The 19,232-nt window shown below is 40.4% G+C and overlaps 1 protein-coding gene across 2 annotated transcripts in view; it reads left to right on the forward strand.

The window, feature by feature from the left end:
* The window catches only part of ZNF704 (zinc finger protein 704), a 55,603-nt gene extending 42,432 nt beyond the window's left edge, over positions 1-13,171 (forward strand). For both annotated transcript variants that reach the window (XM_028736619.2, XM_028736620.2), the window contains one exon: positions 478-13,171. In XM_028736619.2, the coding sequence (XP_028592452.2) occupies positions 478-589 (112 nt within the window). In that variant the 3' untranslated portion in view covers positions 590-13,171. The remainder of the gene's footprint in view (positions 1-477) is intronic.
* Positions 13,172-19,232: the final 6,061 nt, after the last annotated feature.

Here is a 19,232-nt window from a genome sequence, read left to right on the forward strand (position 1 = left end):
TAGCCATCCTATATTCACTTACCGTGGGAGTAAGCCCCACTGAACTGATTGGATTTACTTCTTTGTAGACACGCATAGAGTTGCACTCCTGGCATAATTGTTGCCTCATATTTGACCCTTCAAAGAAATTTTATGGAGTAGTAGAACAGCTGGTTATTCATGTTAAAATAGCTATAGAAAGAAAACCAAGTGTTCCATTCTGTTGGAAAATATTCATTGGTTTACAAAAAAAAACCCTCCTTCCATTCACCACAACCACCACAAACTAGTCTCAATTGGATAGACTTCTCCTGATTCTATGCTCCTTGCAGCAGTTTTCCATTTTGGTTGTCTTTTACATCCTTTTTCAACTCCAGTTTGAGATAACTGGGCTCAAAGTAATCTTTGGATTTCCAGTAACACTTATAGCAAATTCTCCATGTCAGTATTTTAGATGAAATAACCATAAACCAGCTTTCCTTCCCATTATTCTGGCAGAAAACCGAGAGGAGAGGGGAAGAAATGTCGCAAAGTGTATGGGATGGAGAACAGAGATATGTGGTGCACAGCTTGTCGTTGGAAGAAGGCCTGCCAGAGGTTCATTGACTAAAGCATGGAAAAAAACGATGGAGGGGTATGGAGTGATTTATGGCAGGATTTTCTCGCTACAGCCAGGCTGTGTGATTTTCTTCTTTTTCTTTCCACTTCCTTCAGTGCTGGTTTCTACTTTGCACTCTAAGGTGAAGTAGTTATACCCCAAGAGAAGGACTTCTTCGAAGCCAACATGCAGCAATATAGTGGGAAACAAACAAAAACAAAACCTTCAAAAAGTTTTGAAGCAGGAGCAGCTATATGTCTTTTTTTTTTCTTTAAAAGAAAAAAAAAGAAAAGAACTCTCTTTAATAACCTTGAACAATTTGCCTGCCGGGACCATGTGTTTTTTCACACTGCATTATTGTCTGTGTTGTGAACTTTGGGATGGGGGGGGGCGGGAATCAAGTGATACTTCTTTTCCTAAAATGTTTATGCACCACACAAATGCATAACATAAGCTACAGTTTTTTCAAGAGCAGCTCTCCCGGGAGTGGTGAATAATTATAATGTGAGCAAGTCTTGATTCAGAGGTGGGAAGTGTCCTTTAGAGGTACTAGGATGCGGCTTTGCTGGAAAGACAAGCATCCTTGTGAAGAATCTTTTGTGAGAGGTCTCAGACCTGAAGCCCAAGCACGAGTCTTGTTTCTGTGCTAAAGGAGGATACCTGGAGAGGGCAGGGGAATCACCAGCACACCCAAACTAAAAAGTACAGCCACATGTGGGAAGGGAGTCAATAACATTAAATGACCTTCGGTTGAAATAAGAATAAGAACTTGGGTTCCAATATGATCTTCCTAGAAGTGATTGCAGGAAAATTCTTTGTCCTGTTAAGGAGAAGCATGGGCAGCCATGTGGACTTTTGTCAGCATTTATTCAGGGATGCGATGATCCAAGCCAGCAGCTTCCTTCCCTGCCTTTTTATATGACATTCTGAAATGAACAGATCAGTTAAAAATACAAGGCATTATTTCTGGGGGAAATGTACATGGAGGATAACAGCTTAACAACAACAACAACAACAACAACAACTTAAATGCTTTCCAATAAGTAAAATATGAGTGTAGCATAGCAGTTATATGTGTATATAAAAAAATCCTTAGAGGGTAAAGTTGTTTCAAGGTCAGAAATAAAATGTCTTCAAGCTGCCTTGCACTTTGATAGGTCTTGGTGCTTTAGTGTAATTTAGTATTGGGGTGGGGTCCATTAGAAGGCACAGATTATATTAGTGGGTTGGTGGCTGAGCTAACTTTTGAAAATCAGAGGGGAAAATGCATACAGGTAGATAGAAATTGTTTGTCTGAGCAGGCCCTACTAAAACAAATGAGATTGGTGCAATAGCACAATGGGGTGCTTGTTCTTAAAACATCCTGGTGGATTTTGTCCTGTGATATTAACTCAGGTGGAAAAAGAATGGTATCCCAAGTTGGGAAAACAAGAGCAAGAATGGGAGCCTATGTGGATGTCAGGCCAACTATTGCATGACTACAAGTCATAGGCAAATTTTATTTTTTGTAAGACCACAGATACTGGTGTCTACCGATGACTATGGGGGGCAGCACAACATTTAATTGGAGCACAGAATCTATAGCTAGGGTTGGTCCTCATGCAAACTTTTTTTAAAAATAGCTTTAATAATAGGCCTCTTCCTTTGTAGGGTTCTGTACAGGTAAGCCTAAGATTCCCAAACAAGCGTATTTGGGAAACGACTGGGTTGCATCAATAGGGTTCTCCCGTGTAAGCAGTCCCAAAAGAAATTCAAGCAGTTTTCTCTAACACCTCCAAAGAACACAATCCTACAGACCTTGAGCTGATGCAGTCAGTCTTAACAGCTGCGGGATAAGGATCATGCCCTCCTGGAGATGTGGCAGTAAAATAACAGAAGGCATGAGTTTGATACAAAATGACATTTAAAAAAAAAAAAACCAACAAATAGTGTTGTTACTCTAAATGGCAACTGTTTAGATCTAGCCTGACCATTAAAGTTAAAGAAAAAGTAATATTTGAGAGGTAGGGGAGTGAAGCCTTGTTTTTAGTTGCATCTTCAAATGTCAGCTGTGTTTGTCAAGACTACCCGCAATGCATAGTGTTTATGTGATCAGGAAGCTAACTGCTAATTCCAGAGTTGTATACCTAATGTAACAGTCCCTCCATGTGTTCATGCTTTAATTTGTAATGTGTTAGGTTGCAGTCATTCTTTTGTGTTGCCGTATATCTCTGAGTGTTCACAATGATCTGTTTGAGGTTCACTCAATAGGGATCACCCATAACTTCTGTTTGGACCTGTTGCTTGGAGATGAGTACAAACATTAACCTACTTCCTTAATGTTCAGGGGGAGAAAAGGTAAGGCACAGTTTCATTCCTAATGTTGCATAGGCAATGTTTGTAGAAAGCATGCTTGCTAAAAGACCCAGGTCCAATTCCTGGTATTTCCATTAAAAAAACCTTAAACAGGACTATGAAAGACCTCTGCATGAGGCCTTAGAGAGCCACTACCATTTGGAAATAGATGTTATTGGCATCGATAGACCAAGAGTTTGACTTTGCAATCACACGTTTTAAGAAGAATGAAGTACTGCAGAAATATTTTGCACTCGAGCAAATTCTTTATCATTTAAATGTTCCAGTTGAAGTTCACATGGTCCTGTTCTAGTTCTGTGGCGTTTTCACAGGACAATATTGCCATACAAGTTGCAGAATGATAACTCAAATTCAAATAAACCATTAATATGACTCAAGGTCACAAAACCAGAAAGTGTAAGGGCAGAGGATGGTAAATATTTAGGCTGTTGACAGGCGGGGCGGGGGCAGGTGTTGGAAATACATAATAAACTAGAAACCCATGGCTGGTATTTCGTTGCATGTATTTATGGATATGATTGGAAATTCTGTTTTAGGATGGTTGCATATGATAGGGACTGTACCAAATTATTATTGGTGCTCTCAAATGTTCAGAGCTGAAGTCAGCCCTTGACATATCTAAATATTCACAAGAGTTCAAAACCAATGTTTGACCCTTGATCGTTTTAGCATTTTTGTCAGGCATTTTCAACTTAACTCTGCATTCATGAGGGCTAGAAACACTGAAACATGATCTTCCCAGGATAGTGCCTGCTGAATATTGCCCACAACACTCTGTCTTAATGCAATAGCATTCATAAAAAAATAATCGGCATTGTCAACTCATTTCTCTCATCTCCATTTCTCTGCTCTGCAAAGCTTTCTTATACTGTATATGGTTCAAGTCTTGAACAGTGGGAGTGTTCCATGTGGCAACACTGAGATAGGCTTTGTCTGAACTACTGTTTGCCATAGCTAAGTTTAAGGCCAAGCTGCCCTAAGATAGGATTTGGTTGTTTACTCAATGACTGAACCACCTTATAAGTGATTCTACTAGACCTCTGATAGGAAGAGAAGAGCATAATTTTACAATAGAAGTGCTTGAGCTTGCCTTGTTGTACATAGTAACTGCTTGTTCTAAAATTGCTTACAGAATAACATTTTTTTTGCTGTTGTAGAATTTCAATAGGGTTTTGAAACCCAGGAAAACCACAGAGAGTAGGTCATTAGCTAGAATTGTAATTACGCCAGCTTGTCAGGTGAGAAAAAGGCTATACTGAACCACAGGTGGCTGCAGTGAACTATTTAAAGGCTGTTTTTTTTTATTAAAAAAAACTACTTGCTGAAGTCCATTCATTTCAGTAGGTCTACTCTGAGTGAAGTTTATTTGGATACAGCCCAGTTTTGAATGTTTGACCATGTCAGAGTTAGCCATCAGAGGCCTAGAGCCTCTTGGATGAACCTGTTGATAACTGTCTTGTGGTTAGTGTTATATATGAAAATTACACCACCACAAAAAAAACCAAACATGCAGGGGACTTGTAGCTCAGTGAAAGTTTTTATTTTACTCCCCCTTTGAAAAACTGCCTCTTGCATTTCAAAAGAAGTTGAGCATGCAGTGGAAGAAAACAAATCTGAGGCTTCTTGGACTCACACAATTGTTTCTGGTTCTTTGGTTCTTTGTCACTTATTCTAGTTGAAACGTGGAATATGCTGTTGTCGACCTGATCCCTATTCTAAAGATCCACCCCATCCTAAACTGTGAATCTTACCATAGGCTTGCCCCCTAATTGTTATCTCCCCACCCCGCCCTATGGACTCTTAAAATTATGTAAATAAATTATTTCCCTCAGGGAAGGAAAACAAAAAGAATAGCAATATAGTTTTGTTTCAGATAGAATTGGTTGAGCACAGAGAGAGATGTAAAGTATAAAAAGTTTTGTTTTCTAGCCAGATTTATTCAATAAAATTTGAAAAATTAGTCCCTTGAAATTGTTTATAGAAACAAGCATTTATCTTAATCTTGTGTATATTCAGTAAGGCGGGTTTTGAAAGGTGACATTTGTTTATATTAGGAATTGAATTCCAGTGGACCCTAATTCAATTGGCAGTTGACCGTTCTTTCTACAATCACACTGCTCAAGTACCTGCAACAGAATGACCACTCATTAAAAAAAAAAAAGTTTATTATGGGCAAATAGTGTGTCTTTCAAAGACAAAAAGCTATTTGGACATTGTCAAGCCAGTCAGTCCTATGCCCTGTACAGTATTAGAGTGGATCAATATGGGACGTCCACTTTCCCCCCAGTGATCCTCTCCCAAAGGAGAAATTAAATTCTTTCCCAGGCAATACCGGTCTTACCTGTACCCAAGGTGTTGCAGAATCCACTTTCAGGCATCTTTTCAATCCCAAAATGGGCAGCAGATTCAAGGGGGTGCCAAGTGCATGAAAACTCAGTATTGTGCTGGGGGGAAACAGGCAAGGAAGAGGCTGTAAGACAGCTTGAGGTTTGTTTCCCTTCTGATCTGTGTTCAGATGGGAACTTCTTACCAGAGCTTTAAAAAAATTATTTATTTTTTCTTTATAGATTTGTTTTAATGAAGCTCCCTCTGTGTTTACTTCATCTCAGCAAAATAGAATTTTAAATAAAAATGAGACCTATTCATATTCCTGCATATGAAAATATGGCATAATTGGCCTTTTTGTGGCTACACATACAAGAAACCCAACACTCCCCTTTCCTTTTTATTTTATTTTTTAAAAGGCAGTAGTTTTGTATGTGAATGAGGGGCCACCAATCCTTTATCTGAGCATAATGTAATACTGTTTTTGTATAGTCCCATTCTGTCAAACGCCTGGCCCTCAAGTCCAGTATATCGTGCATGATTCCTTTTCGTGATCAGAGCTCTCATAGGGATGCTGATCTTGCGAGAACTTTTAAAGTCTGCCCAAAGAAACAGAGAGAGAGAGGTGTTGTTCTGTATATTAAGAACATAAAAAGAGCCTGCAGGATCAGGCCTATGTCCCATCTAATTCAGAGTCTAAAAAATAATAATTCACCAACCAGATGCCAATGAGAAACTGATTATAATCAGTTTGCAAGCATGTTCCTTGGAAATTTGGGGTGCCCCAGTGTGAATACAGTGGTGCCTCGCAAGACGAAAATAATCCGTTCCGCGAGTCTCTTCATCTAGCAGTTTTTTCGTCTTGCGAGGCATTCGTCTTGCGGGGCACCACTGTATAGTAATGGCCAGTAAGCTGCTAGGCATTGCAGGTGTTCTAGAATCTATTGCACCAGACAAAGAGTAGGAGTTGATTGGCAGACAAAATAGAGCCGGTGGATTGTCTGAGGAAGAGAGGTTTTTGAGCATCATTGTTCTATGTGATTTTCTGTCTTAGGAGTCCCTGGTTCAGCAAAACACTTACGCTCATATTTAATTTAACTTGCTTATGTTTTTTTGAATTAGGACTACTTAACAATGAAGCTGAGTCCCTTACACTATTTGGGTGCTAGAATGTGACTTATTATATTTCTAATATTGTATTTATACATTTACATTGCACGACAATCTGGATTTTTTGAGGTGCCATGCCATTTGTTGTATAGATCCAGAAAGCTTTTTTTTCTCCCACAATTTATATATAAAAGGGAGAAGTAATTAAAGATATGCCAAGAAATAGCAAGCTTAATTGGCTCTTTACAAAATGTTGTAAAATTAACCTGTCTCGTGGTGGTCTTAGTATCTGAGATATGCAGTAGTTATAGCAAAAAATAAAAAAGGAAAGCAACAACAGCCTTACTGAATGGTGCAATATTGCTTTTCTATTAAACAAAGGGCTATCTTGTTGAAGAAAAGTATAAGCCACTGTGAAGAATAATTTTGCAGCATCTTACTAGCAAGTCTGTATAGCCAGAACTTTTAGCCAATCTAATAGGTTTCCAAAATGTGTCGAGGGTACATAAATTTGAATAGGAATGTAATTTGAAAATCCGTTTCAGAGAGGGATTTTTCTTCTCATTGTCAGTTTGAATCCTATTCTCAGGGCCATATGTCCCACAGGAAAGGAAGGTTAACTAGTATTCTAGTCCTGAAAGTCTTGTCTTGTATATCATAAACTGGTTTCTGCCTAGTTCTGGCATTTAGACAACATGAAGGTAGCTTAAAATTTGCTGGTTTTAAATCTGCTGGTTTCAAAACATGCTTTGGATTGACCCACAGTCCTAGATAATGATTATTTGTTTTTAACCACAAGACTGAAGGCTTTTCAAACATCATAAGGAATGATCTCTCCCCCCCCTTACGTTCTTCAAAAGAAAAAGAAAAATTGCTATCTAAAACCCCTAAAGTTAGCCAAAGATTAAAGATCCAGGGAGCAGGTTATCTTGTCGTTTGCTTTTTCTTTTCTTTTTTAACCATTGATGTTCTATTTTTATGGATCTGAAGGAAGGTCAGTGTGCATACAAAAATTCAAGCTATATCACAAAGCCCTGATTAGGGATACAGTAGTCATGCAGTTCAGGTTATCAGTATCAGATACCTTAAAATGCACTCAAATTGTACAAAGGTGGCAGTACTTTGCATCAGGTGAACAGATTTCTTGTGGGGGTGGATAACAGAGGCTAATGTACATCTAGCAATCTTATGCTGAATGATCCTTGTGGTATTTGTTGATTTGTGTTTGTGTGATATAAAATGAGAACCTGGAAGAAATGCATTGAATTATTTCACTCTTAGCTTCTGCGGGTTGTATATATGAGATCTAGTAGACACTTTGACAGAAGCCTCTTTGATCCAGTAAAGGTTTTCCTCAGCATGTCCAAAAGGAAGGATATTTTCACAATTCCTTCTCCCCCCCCCCCCGCACCGTACCCCCAAATCTGCTCCTGGGGGTTGTGAGACACCCCCTCCCCCAGAACGTCCTGGGAGGTGGAACCTGGGAGCTGCTGGATGTAATCAGCAAAAACCGCCTCCCTCTCTTGTTCCATTAATAGAAGCCAGTGCTGGATCCAAGGGTTTCTTCTGTCAATGAAAAATCACCACTGAATACAACACTAAATCTTTCATGCCAATCACTATGGGTGGTGGTCAACTCAATAATTGCACAAGCAGAACAACTTGCACAAGATGACTTTCCCCCTTTCTTCCCCACAGGCCCCCTAAATCTGTTTGGGGAGTTCCCCCAACCCACTGGAGCAGATTTGGGAATGGCACAAAGGTCACACAGGGGGACAGAGATGGGTTTAGGGGAGAGCAACTGGGTCGGTCACATTGGAGGCAGCGTTGGAGGCAGTGCCACAACTATGATGTAGAATGGAAGGTGAGAGGTGGGGGCACCAAATATTGGTGTTGCACGGGGACCCACTGAAATTTGAGACCCCAAGGTCCACTATTGAGGGGGAAGAGGAGAAGTCATTCCATTTGCACAGCTATTTAGCTGAATACCACCCTATCTTCCAAGTACTTAGTCAAGCTTGTGGCTTAATTACACAGGTAGAGTAAATTAATGAACACGATCTGTTTTAATTGTCAAGCTCAGATTAAATATTTGGATTAATATAATAAAAGCTTCCTCAGGTTGCAATAATGGCACCAGTCCATCTTGACAAAGAGTAGCATGGCTAATTATAATTTACAGTGGATTCCCCACCCCCTCCATCAAAAAAAAAAAAAAAGGAACTTTGTTTTGCTTCAGAAAGGTGGTCATTTTCTTTTAAAAGTGGAGGGTAGGGGAGAAACCATTTTGTTCTTAGAAAATAATATGTACAGTATCTGAAGTCTGGGATCCTAAGTTCATATTTGGAAATAAGATTCAAATGAAATAGTAGAGCTGATTTTCAGACAAAATTGGTAAGGGCTGCAGTTCCTGTCATTTGCTGGGAATAAGTATTTAAATATATGCTTTAATGTCAACAAGACAAACTATAGACTGTTGAGGCTAAGAACCTGAACTGCAAGCTTTCTGTTTTCTTACAGTTAATTGAGATTCTCTTTAAATGTTTAGCTGTAGATGTTTTAATCAGATTCTGATGTTGTGGAAATATCTTGGTTCTGACTAAGGTGGCATAGGCCCGGTTTGAATGCAACATCGCCTGTTTTACAAACCATAGTTTGTGAAGAGAGGAGCAAGGGTCAGGCCTGCATACTCTTCCCTGTCCCCTCCTCTTGAGCATTGGCTTCAGTGTAGAGATCTTGGTTTGCTTTTAAATCAGAGTTCCTTGTGGTGTCCAAAACAGGAAACTGCTTTAATATTAGTTTACTAACAGAGGTATTAAATCAGAAGACAACCCTGGGCAACCTGTCTGAATCTGACCTACTTTTTGGTTTTATGACAGACATGGCAAAGTTGCAAGCTGTACATATGTTCAGCCTCTCTCAAGGCCAGCTCAGTGTGTAAACCTCACTAAACAAATCAACTTGTGAGAAGGTTAGCCTATGAGGGGGAAGTTTGCCTGGCTCTCTACAAGCTTGGAAACCTAGGCTGTAGTCTACAGAACTACTTTTCTGAAGTTCTCTTGCAGATTTTTGCTGAACTTTTCTAAGATTTTCTGGAGTAAAGGATATCTAGCAGAGTTTTATAGCTGCAATCACTGTTGAATGTCTATGCTAATTCAACTTTTATCTCCTGTTTCTGTCTCATGTCCATCTCTGAGCTACGTTGCAGCTTACAGAAGCTTTGACTAATTTGTGAATTATGCTCCTAGCCTTCACATGTGAGAAGTTATGTTTTAATATGCATGTTCGTCAGGTTCAGAGCTTTCTAGAAGAGAAGTGTAAGAGATTTCCATTCCCTTTTTCTCCCTGTCAAGATTGTATTGCTGCTGAAAATGTATAATTTTAGTGAATGTTGGAGAGGCACATGGTACAATAATAAGCTTTCTTTTTTGGGGGGAAAAGCTAAGTTCCAAAGTGTACATGAATACATGTTATCAAGCACACTTGGTAAGCGCAAAAGCACTAGTTTATATTTAAGAAATTGACAGTACAATCCTAACCATGTCTACTCAGAAGTAAAACTTACTGAATTCCATGGGGCCTATTCCCAGGTTAGGATTGCAGCCTAATATGTCAAGCTTAAATATTTAATTCATGTGTTGAGTTTGGTTTTCTAGGGATTACTTGCAGAGTTCTATAAAACTGCAGCATATTTATACTAAAAAAACAACAACAACCTGTTAACAAAAGGCTCATTGGGAATCCCCTAATTAGTTTGGGGAATATCACTTTAAATTGAACTAGTGGATTCTGATAACAAAAAAAGGTTTCAAGAAGGAAATGTAGTTAATATTATTCAGTTACTGCAGGGGTGGGGGAACCTTTTCCAGACCTAGGACGCCGTCCCCTTCTGCGAAAGTTCCCAGGGGAGAATGGGATCTGAGGCAAAAAGCAGTTTCTACACAGACACTCCTCATCCTATAGTCTCAATCCAGACAAACTATAGGCACTATCAGAGTTCAAGAATGCATTTCAAGGCAGGAAGAAACACTCAGAGGTAGGGCCAGCGAGGGGGTGTAGCCTTTGGAAAGTCCTGAGGGCCACATTTGGCTCCCACACCTGAGGTTCCCTGCCCCGGAATTACTGCTTCCACAGTTAACATTTGCAGGAAAACTGTGTTTTGATTTATGTCTGCTCCCAGAAGAATCTATGGGTTTTAATGAATGTATCTGTAACTGTAAAACTATGCATTTTTCATAAGAACATGTGTTACGTTATACCTGTTCAGAAATCTTCCTAAAGGTCTACTAAAATGGTTAAATGCCGCCCATGGTGAATTGCTCAAATTTCCATTCTTGGCACACTTAAAGTTCTGCTTTAGAGGGACGAAAAGGAATGGCGTCGAGGAAGAAATGTGTATTTCTCTCCCTCTAGGTCAGGCTTCCTCAACCTCAGCCCTCCAGATGTTTTGAGACTACAATTCCCATCATCCCTGACCACTGGTACTGCTAGCTAGGGATCATGGGAGTTGTAGGCCAAAAACATCTGCGGAGTGAGGCTGAGGAAGCCTGCTCTAGGTAATGCAGTTTTAAGACAAAGGGAAAGCAAGTGAACTGCTTTCATGTCCCATTTATTTTTAGGCAGGAGACATGGGTGTTTGTCGGTGGGCCTTAACTGTGAGCAGGTTAAGTGGTGCTTGCAGTGGGCTGTCCATTCTACATCCTGCTCCATCAGTGACTGCGTACATTCAGCCCTGTGAGTGGTTACTTGAAACTGGTTGCCATAGAGAGTCGGGCCAGTCTTCCCCACACTGATGCCTTCAATATATTTTAGACTATGACCACCTCCGTCAACTCCAGCTAGTGTTGCTGTGCTGGGTAGGATTGATTGGGGAGTAATAGTTCAAAATATCTGGATGGGCATGAAGTAGAGGAAATCTGGGTTAGATGGTTTTGATCTTTTCAAATACCACCAGCCAACTTAAGAAGTAACTTTTGAAAACCTAGTCAAGATTCTGAATATGCCGTTGAAACGGAGCAGAGTTGCAGAGTAAAAATGGTGTTGTTAAATTTTACTTTTTACTGTAGTGCTATTGAATTAAAATCCTGCCATGTTTTATTGTAAACACAGTGCCAAATATTTCCTTTTGCCTGATTAACAATACAATTTTAGGAAAACTAGCATCCGTCCAAAACAGGATGAAAGTCTCTTGCTAGTCTCCTAGGACTCCAGTTATACAATACGATGTTCTTACAACTGGGGATCTATGCAGATTTGGGGGAATCTGCCTGCAAACATCATACTGAAGGGCTGAGCCTTGGGCAATGCACAGATAGAGCTACAATTGCTACATTACTAGAGGGCTTTTTCACAGTAGTATATTGTGCTCCCTGTGCCAAGGAGGTGACTTTAGGTTAGCCTCAGATTAGAGTCAAGCATACCTCGGAGCAGGGAGTGGAATTTCATCCACCAAAATTTAGCACGAATCTATCTGGGGAATAACTGCAGCCTACCTCTAGTCTGACACGGGGACAGGAGGCAACTTATCCCTAGGCAAATGCTGCAAAAATTACTAACGTGTTTCAGAACCTGTAAGACTATATCATATGCCTGCGGTTTCACTTCCACTGGAATCAGTGGAGCTCCTTCCAAAGAATGCAATGAGAGTAAGTCATCCTTTGGTTTTCAGGAGGAGTTTCTTTTATTGTCTGTTTTAATATGGGGAATTCACTTTATAAATATTTGAAAAAGAGAGCTTCCAATTTTGGCACTAATGGAAATACTGGATACTTTTAATATATATTTAGAAGGTTATTTGAAAAGCAAAATGTTCTGTCTTTTTATATAATTTTTAGCCAGATACATATACTCTGATTACTACTTCTGTGGATTCCTATCAGACTGTAAGTGCAAAAAAACAAAAAAAACTAGTTCAGGTTTCAAAACCCAGGGGGTAGCGGACAGGGGAACTGACTGTTTTGAAGTGCTTTGCTAGTTTTTGGTATATTGTGTGTTTGTATATAAATATATCTATATACATTATAAAGATATATAAAAATAGGTCTGTAAGGTTCAATGTTTTGTGTTTTTATCGCTGTACTCTAAGGAAATAAAATGTGTTTTGTATTACTTTATGAATTAATTACAAAAGGCTTTATGCATTGATCAAAATGTTTTCTAGCTATTTTACACCAGAAGTTGATAAATAACTCTAATCCTATGTAAATTCACAACATTGAGTTTAGAAGCGGAATTTGAGATTTTTAAGCTGGCTCTGATGGATGGCACCAGATAAAATGCACTTTCTTTGTGGCACGTAATGTATTTTGCTCTCAATGGGCTTTAAAACAAAAGACCACAACATGTTTACATCTTTTCTTGTGCCCTCCTCTTCCCCCCTTCCTTTATAATTGCAAAAAAAAAAAAATTTCCTCTTGGAGGGGGGGAAGCAAACAAATATCTGAGTTACTGAAGTAACATTGTTCAAGAACGGATTGTTTGGAATAGATTAGTATGTTGGTTTTAAAAAACAAATCATTTTAGTGATAGTCTTCAGTATGTGAGCTCTGCTTTGTGATGTTTGGTTGTGACAAATATGCTGTTGCTTATCTAGTCTAAATATCATTGTTTTCTTGTATTTTACTGTTAATGGCTATTCCATTAGTTGCACTTGCTTGAACTGAGTCAGAAGACTCAGAAGAAGTCTTGCGGAACTATTGAGACTGTTATGATGTCCAGAAACATTACTTAAATGCACTTATAATTGATTTACTACCATGCAGTATGTTGAACTGTTTCATGTAATAAAGGCATTTGTTGTATAAACTTTGTCGTGGGGACAATTTTCCTTGGGCTACTTTTTGTGCTGAAACAAAAAGTTGGGGGGGGGGGGACACCAGCAAAGGCAGGGGAACACACAGCCAAATCTAATGTACTAATCCACTTATTGGAACATGGAATTTAAGCAATTGAAAGGGTTCAAAAGTCCAACACATGTGATGGCTCTTCTTCGGAACAGATTGCAAAACGATGGATGGATATAAAGACAAGACCAAAAAAGCAAACAAACCCCAATGTCTTTAAATAATTTTAAACACCAATATTTGTCCATATGTTATAATGATTTGAGATAACTCTGATTTATATACGCTAGACCCATTTCACTAGTGGAAGGGAAGCGAGACTTTAATATTTTGATACACACTTTTCCGTCATGTTTGGATAGTCCTAAGAAGCAAACATTCTTGCGTAAGTACAGCTATGCTGAAGACCACTATTGTAATAAAAACTCCCTTTGCTCAACCATGTACACCATGGGTAGGCAAACTAAGGCCCGGGGGCCGGATCCAGCCCAATCGCCTTCTAAATCCGGCCTGCAGCCGATCCAGGAATCAGCGTGTTTTTACACAAGTAGAATGTGTCCTTTTATTTAAAATGCATCTCTGGGTTATTTGTGGGGCATAAGAATTCATTCCATTTTTTTCTTCAGAATGTAGTCCGGCCCCCCACAAGGTCTGAGGGACATTGGACCGGCTCCCTGCTGAAAAAGTTCGCTGACCCATGGTGTACACCATGCAGGAGTGCTGGCTTGGCCTCACAGCTGTGGTTGCATGGCCCTGACACCTAAATTTGTGGGTGCCTGGCATCTATGACATCATGAGATGCTAAGCCCTGTGTATCCTATTCAAAATGGTACCCAAATATTGGAATAAAAGATACCTGCAAGAATATTCTCCATCACAAGACTTTTGCACCTTTACCAGTCCAGCATGGATCCCTGCAACCGGCTCCTCTATATCCAGCGCAACAGCACCTAGAACAGAAAGACATCAAAACTAGCTGGAAAACCCATCTTATTAGATATATGTCTTCGTTGAGCAAATCTTTATCATAGGTTGCCCTCTTGTGGTGGGAAAGTGTGTTTGCAGCTTTAAAATCCCTAAAACTGCTCTTTACAAAGCAGCTAACGCCTGTCGTCTTTCCAGATAGTCGATACAACTGGCATTGCTGGTGGTGCTGATAGGAACTGCAGCCTAGTAACATCTGCATCCATTCTCACTAAATTAAATGTTATTAAATGTCACATTCTCGCTAAATTAATTGGAGCAAGAGCGCAGAAGGATTCTGCCTCAGAACCTGTTTGGACGGTCAGCTCATCTCCAGGGCCTGTGACATCATAACGAAAGCGAGTGTCTCTGAGTGTTGCTGCCTCTGGGCTGTAGGAGGCAGGACTACCACAACAGAAGATGCCAATTCCAGAAAGGATTGAGATTGTGCCTCTCTCTCTTTAAGGTAAAGGTAAAGGGACCCCTGACCGTTAGGGTCCAGTTGCGGATGACTCTAGGGTTGCACGCTCATCACACTCTATAGGCCGAGGGAGCAGGCGTTTGTCTGCAGACAGCTTCCAGGTCATGTGGCCAGCATAACTAAGCCTCTTCTGGTGAAACCAGAGCAGCGCACAGAAACGCCGTTTACCTTCCCACCGGAGCGGTACCTATTTATCTACTTGCACTTTGACGTGCTTTCAAACTGCTAGGTTGGCAGTTTAAAGTAGGCATAGCCAAAATTGGCCCTCCAGCTGTTTTGGGACTACAACTCCCATCATCCCTAGCTAATAGGACCAGTGGTCAGGGAATTGTAGTCCCAAAACAGCTGGAGGACTAAGTTTGGCCATGCCTGCTTTAAGGCAATGAAACAGTTCAGCAGTTCAATGATGCAAGGGATTCAGAGAGGGAAAGCTATCCTTTTTAATTAATTTGTATGCTGTTATTGTCTGGGTTTTTTTCCCCTTCTTCCTAACAAAACAGGATCAGCTGACCTATTCTCCCTTTCCCCTTCATGGTGCATAAAAATCCAAATTAAAAGAAAATTATAATGAAGAAATATGATGCAAGGCGGGTTAAGATGATGCACACCTCTCCAATTGTGCTACTAGCACCTCGGTTGGGGGCCACAGAAGAATGTGTCCCTGTTTATGACAGGGATGGCCAGCTGTAGAGACCTGTACAGAAATATTTTTTTAAAAAATCATGAAACAATAGCATTTACACCTCAGTTCTTACTATCTTGGTTTGAGGGAATAAGTATGCCTATCAGGATAAAAGGCCTATTGAAGTCAGACACTAGTGGCAACAAGATTATCCATCATGCAAACACATATGTACAATTTGTGCACCAAATGTTTGAGCTGTACAACTCAGTAAGTAACACTTTTTCACAAGAACAACACTTACATGTGTGGAGATACACTGGGCACAGATACAAGGCTAATGGGTGAGCAAGCTTTTTTTTGCATTCCACCACTGATTCCAGTTTTTTGAGTTGCACATCTTGACTTCTAGACTGGCAGCTGCACACTGACAGCCAATGCCTCTAAGGGGGTCAATATACATATCTGGTGTGAGGAGATGATTTAAATCACAACAAATTGTCCTCCTTTGTGGGTAGGCAGTGCCTTTCTCCTTGCCCTGCTACAGTTGCCTTCCCAGAAACTTTTATGTGCTACTTTCCCTGTGAGATTAGAAGCCCTGCAGCTAAAAGTAATTTCTTTGTTTAAATATTTATCAACCACAGTGTCATAAAAAAGAAACCTGCAACATACAAAAATTATAATAAGATCAATGAAAACATTGGTAAAAACATCAATAAATACTGGTTGGCAAGAATAAATTAACATTTCAAAGACCTGCCTGAATAACACTATTTTAGGAGGAGCCTAAAAGAATTGTTGCCCTAAGGCTATGGGTTTCCCCTTTGAGATTCTCCCACCTGTGGTAAGATTTTTAGATGGGGTGTAACACATGTCTTCTCAGATTAGGATGGCTGCATAGTTTTATTATGTAAAACACCTTGAACCTTGGGAAAGGCTGCTAACTAATGCAAAACAGAAAACAAAAAAGGGAAAGCTTGCAGGGGGAAATGTTAATAATACAACAAATGGTCAGGTCTCCTCCTCCTTGCCCCACCCTGCCCCACTGGCCCTTTAGCTCTGTCCTGTAAGCATTTGCACAGAGAACAGGTCCCAATTCACCCAGGGGCTGCATTGATCCATGGGGGAAAGGTGAAAAAAAGAAAGATGCACCACTTTTTGAAGATGGGTCATATATTCCTGCTTAGACTGGATGGCTCAAGTAGAGGCTCCAATAGGGAAATTCTCAGCACTCAGCTCTTGAAACATTGCAGTCATTGCTGTAGAGGCCCATCTAGACAGATGGAAGGAATTAGTGGATTGTCACTGCAGGGGTCACAGCTGCAGATGTCACTGGGAAATTCAGTGCTGCTGCAACAGCAGCCTCCAAAACAGCAAAGACAGTAAAATGGAGAAGAGGAGCCAAAATCCCCTGAAGTCATGTGAGGGGTTAGGTAACCTGGGCTGGAATTCAAACCACTAATCACTTCAGAAAAGTGGGAGAGTATGCTCCCGTTTGCACTGCAGCCTAGCAGACCAATCCTATCTAGAGCTTTACCGCAGCTAAAGCAGAGTGAGATCAGCACTGCCCTGTCTGCTGCGAAGACCTATATTTAACCCAGTTGCTGGATCTCCTTGTGCTGTGCTGTGCTGACACAAAGGGGAAACGAGGCCCCTTTTACTACTCCCCACAAAGCTCCTTTATAGGCCAGCCAAATGCCTTGTGGACAATAAACTTGCTGAAGCCTTGGCCCCAGGTTTCTTCTGGGGCTTCCTTCTAGCAGGAGAGGCAGGGAGTGAGAGGCGCATGGTGCTATGTTCCACAGCATTAGAAGGTTTTTCATTTTACTTCCATTATTCTTAGATACCCTGGGCACCTTTCAACACAAATGCTCACCAGAAGAGGAATGTGAAGCTGGAAACAGATGCAGCACTTTCAAAACGCTTTTCAACAGCAAAGCATTTACTTATGTTTATGACAAACCTAGACAGCATCTTAAAAAGCAGAGACATCACCGTGCTGACAAAGGTCCGTATAGTTAAAGCTATGGTTTTCCAAGCAGTGATGTATGGAAGTGAGAGCTGGACCATAAAGAAGGCTGATCGCCGAAGAATTGATGCTTTTGAATTATGGTGCTGGAGGAGACTCTTGAGAGTCCCATGGACTGCAAGAAGATCAAATGCATCCATTCTTAAGGAAATCAGCCCTGAGTGCTCACTGGAAGGACAGATCCTGAAGCTGAGGCTCCAATACTTTGGCCACCTCATGAGAAGAGAAGACTCCCTGGAAAAGACCCTGACGTTGGGAAAGATGGAGGGCACAAGGAGAAGGGGACGACAGAGGACGAGATGGTTGGATAGTGTTCTCGAAGCTACCAGCATGAGTTTGACCAAACTGCGGGAGGCAGTGGAAGACAGGAGTGCCTGGCGTGCTCTGGTCCATGGGGTCACGAAGAGTTGGACACGACTAAACAACAACAGCTTGGGGAACAATGGGTAGGAACAGGGTTTTCTGGGCCTGGAACCCTATTGTAGATGGCATACTCCACCCCACTTGCAAAAAGAAGACATACCACGTGCAAATTTATGGCCTCTTTTACAAGTGAGGTGGAGGGGTCACTCACAAATAATAATATGTGTGACAGAGTATCAACAAACAGTGATTTTCCCCTTAATTGAGTTTCCATACCGAAACAGGATTAACCTGTTGAATTTCCGCCTGCCACACAGCTGTGGAAGGTGCAAGAATCCTGCTTGCCACCCAATGCCAATGTAAACCATGCAAACAACTTGATCAGTTGGAAACAAGTTGTGTTCCTGTAGGCCTCTTGTTACTGATCTTAAGTGGGCAATTCAGCATCTCTTTTGCATGCAGAAGGCCCCAGGTTTGATCCCTGCCATCCCCAAGGCAGGGAACGTTCCCTGGAGAGGAGCTGCCAATCACTTTAGACAATACTGAGTTGGGCAGTCCAATGGTCTAATTTTGTGTAGGGCGGCTTGCTTTTCCCAACTCCAAAAGAAAGTTCCTCTGACAGAAAAATATTACGGAGTTGCACATCACAATTTAAAAATAGCATAAAATTCCACTGTCATATTCTAAAGTGAGGCCTCTTGAATGTTTTTGGCTTTTATTTCGTTTCACCTTAATATGGGCTTTTATTTTTGTATTACGTTGTAAGTCGCTTTGAGCTTACTTTTCATTTTAAAATGACCAATAAGTATAATTTTTAACAATTAAAATATGCACATTATTCTAGTAATAAAAGCAGTTAATGCTTTCATTTGGCGTAATTAAACAGTCACAAAGAACTATGCAAGCTGTCAAGTGCATCAAAGCTCTTAACCAGTCTGGAAGAAAAAACAGAGGATGATAAACACGATGGAAATCTCAAGCCAGATGTTTGCAAGCTTCTTTCCAGGTAATGTTCATATGATTGCATCTTTTTACAGCAATCATTAGCATGTATTATTATTATTATTGTCATCATCATCATTTATTAAATTTGCATACCATCCTTCCTCAGCAGGTATCAGGGCAGTTCACAAGGTAAGAATATAAACACACAAAATACATGATAAAAACAAGAACAAAAACAAAAACTAACCAATAACCCCCCTCTCTTTTTTCAGTTATATTTCTATCCTTATCTTGAATTTTTTTTAAAAAAAAAAAGCTGGTATAGCTAGGTCAAGTTCATCTGTTCTGTTTAATCAATTGGATTTTCTGTTTCAATTGGATTTTGAATAAATGTGCAATTGATAGTTCCTGTTTTGCATTTCATCGTATTATCTTCTTCTTTAGAGAGTCGTGCAACCCGCTATTCTGAATAATGGTGGGTTTTTTTAATAGGGAAGGGTTGCGGGGTGTTTATGTAACGGGGGGGGGGTGGCTTGAAAAGTTTGGGAATCGGAGAGTTAGTAGAGGACAGTGTCTGCATTGACGAGCCTCTCAAAGAGTCTGCGCAGGAGGAGGAGGGA

Source organism: Podarcis muralis, chromosome 8 (assembly GCF_964188315.1).
Source record: "Podarcis muralis chromosome 8, rPodMur119.hap1.1, whole genome shotgun sequence".
Lineage (NCBI taxonomy): Eukaryota > Metazoa > Chordata > Lepidosauria > Squamata > Lacertidae > Podarcis > Podarcis muralis.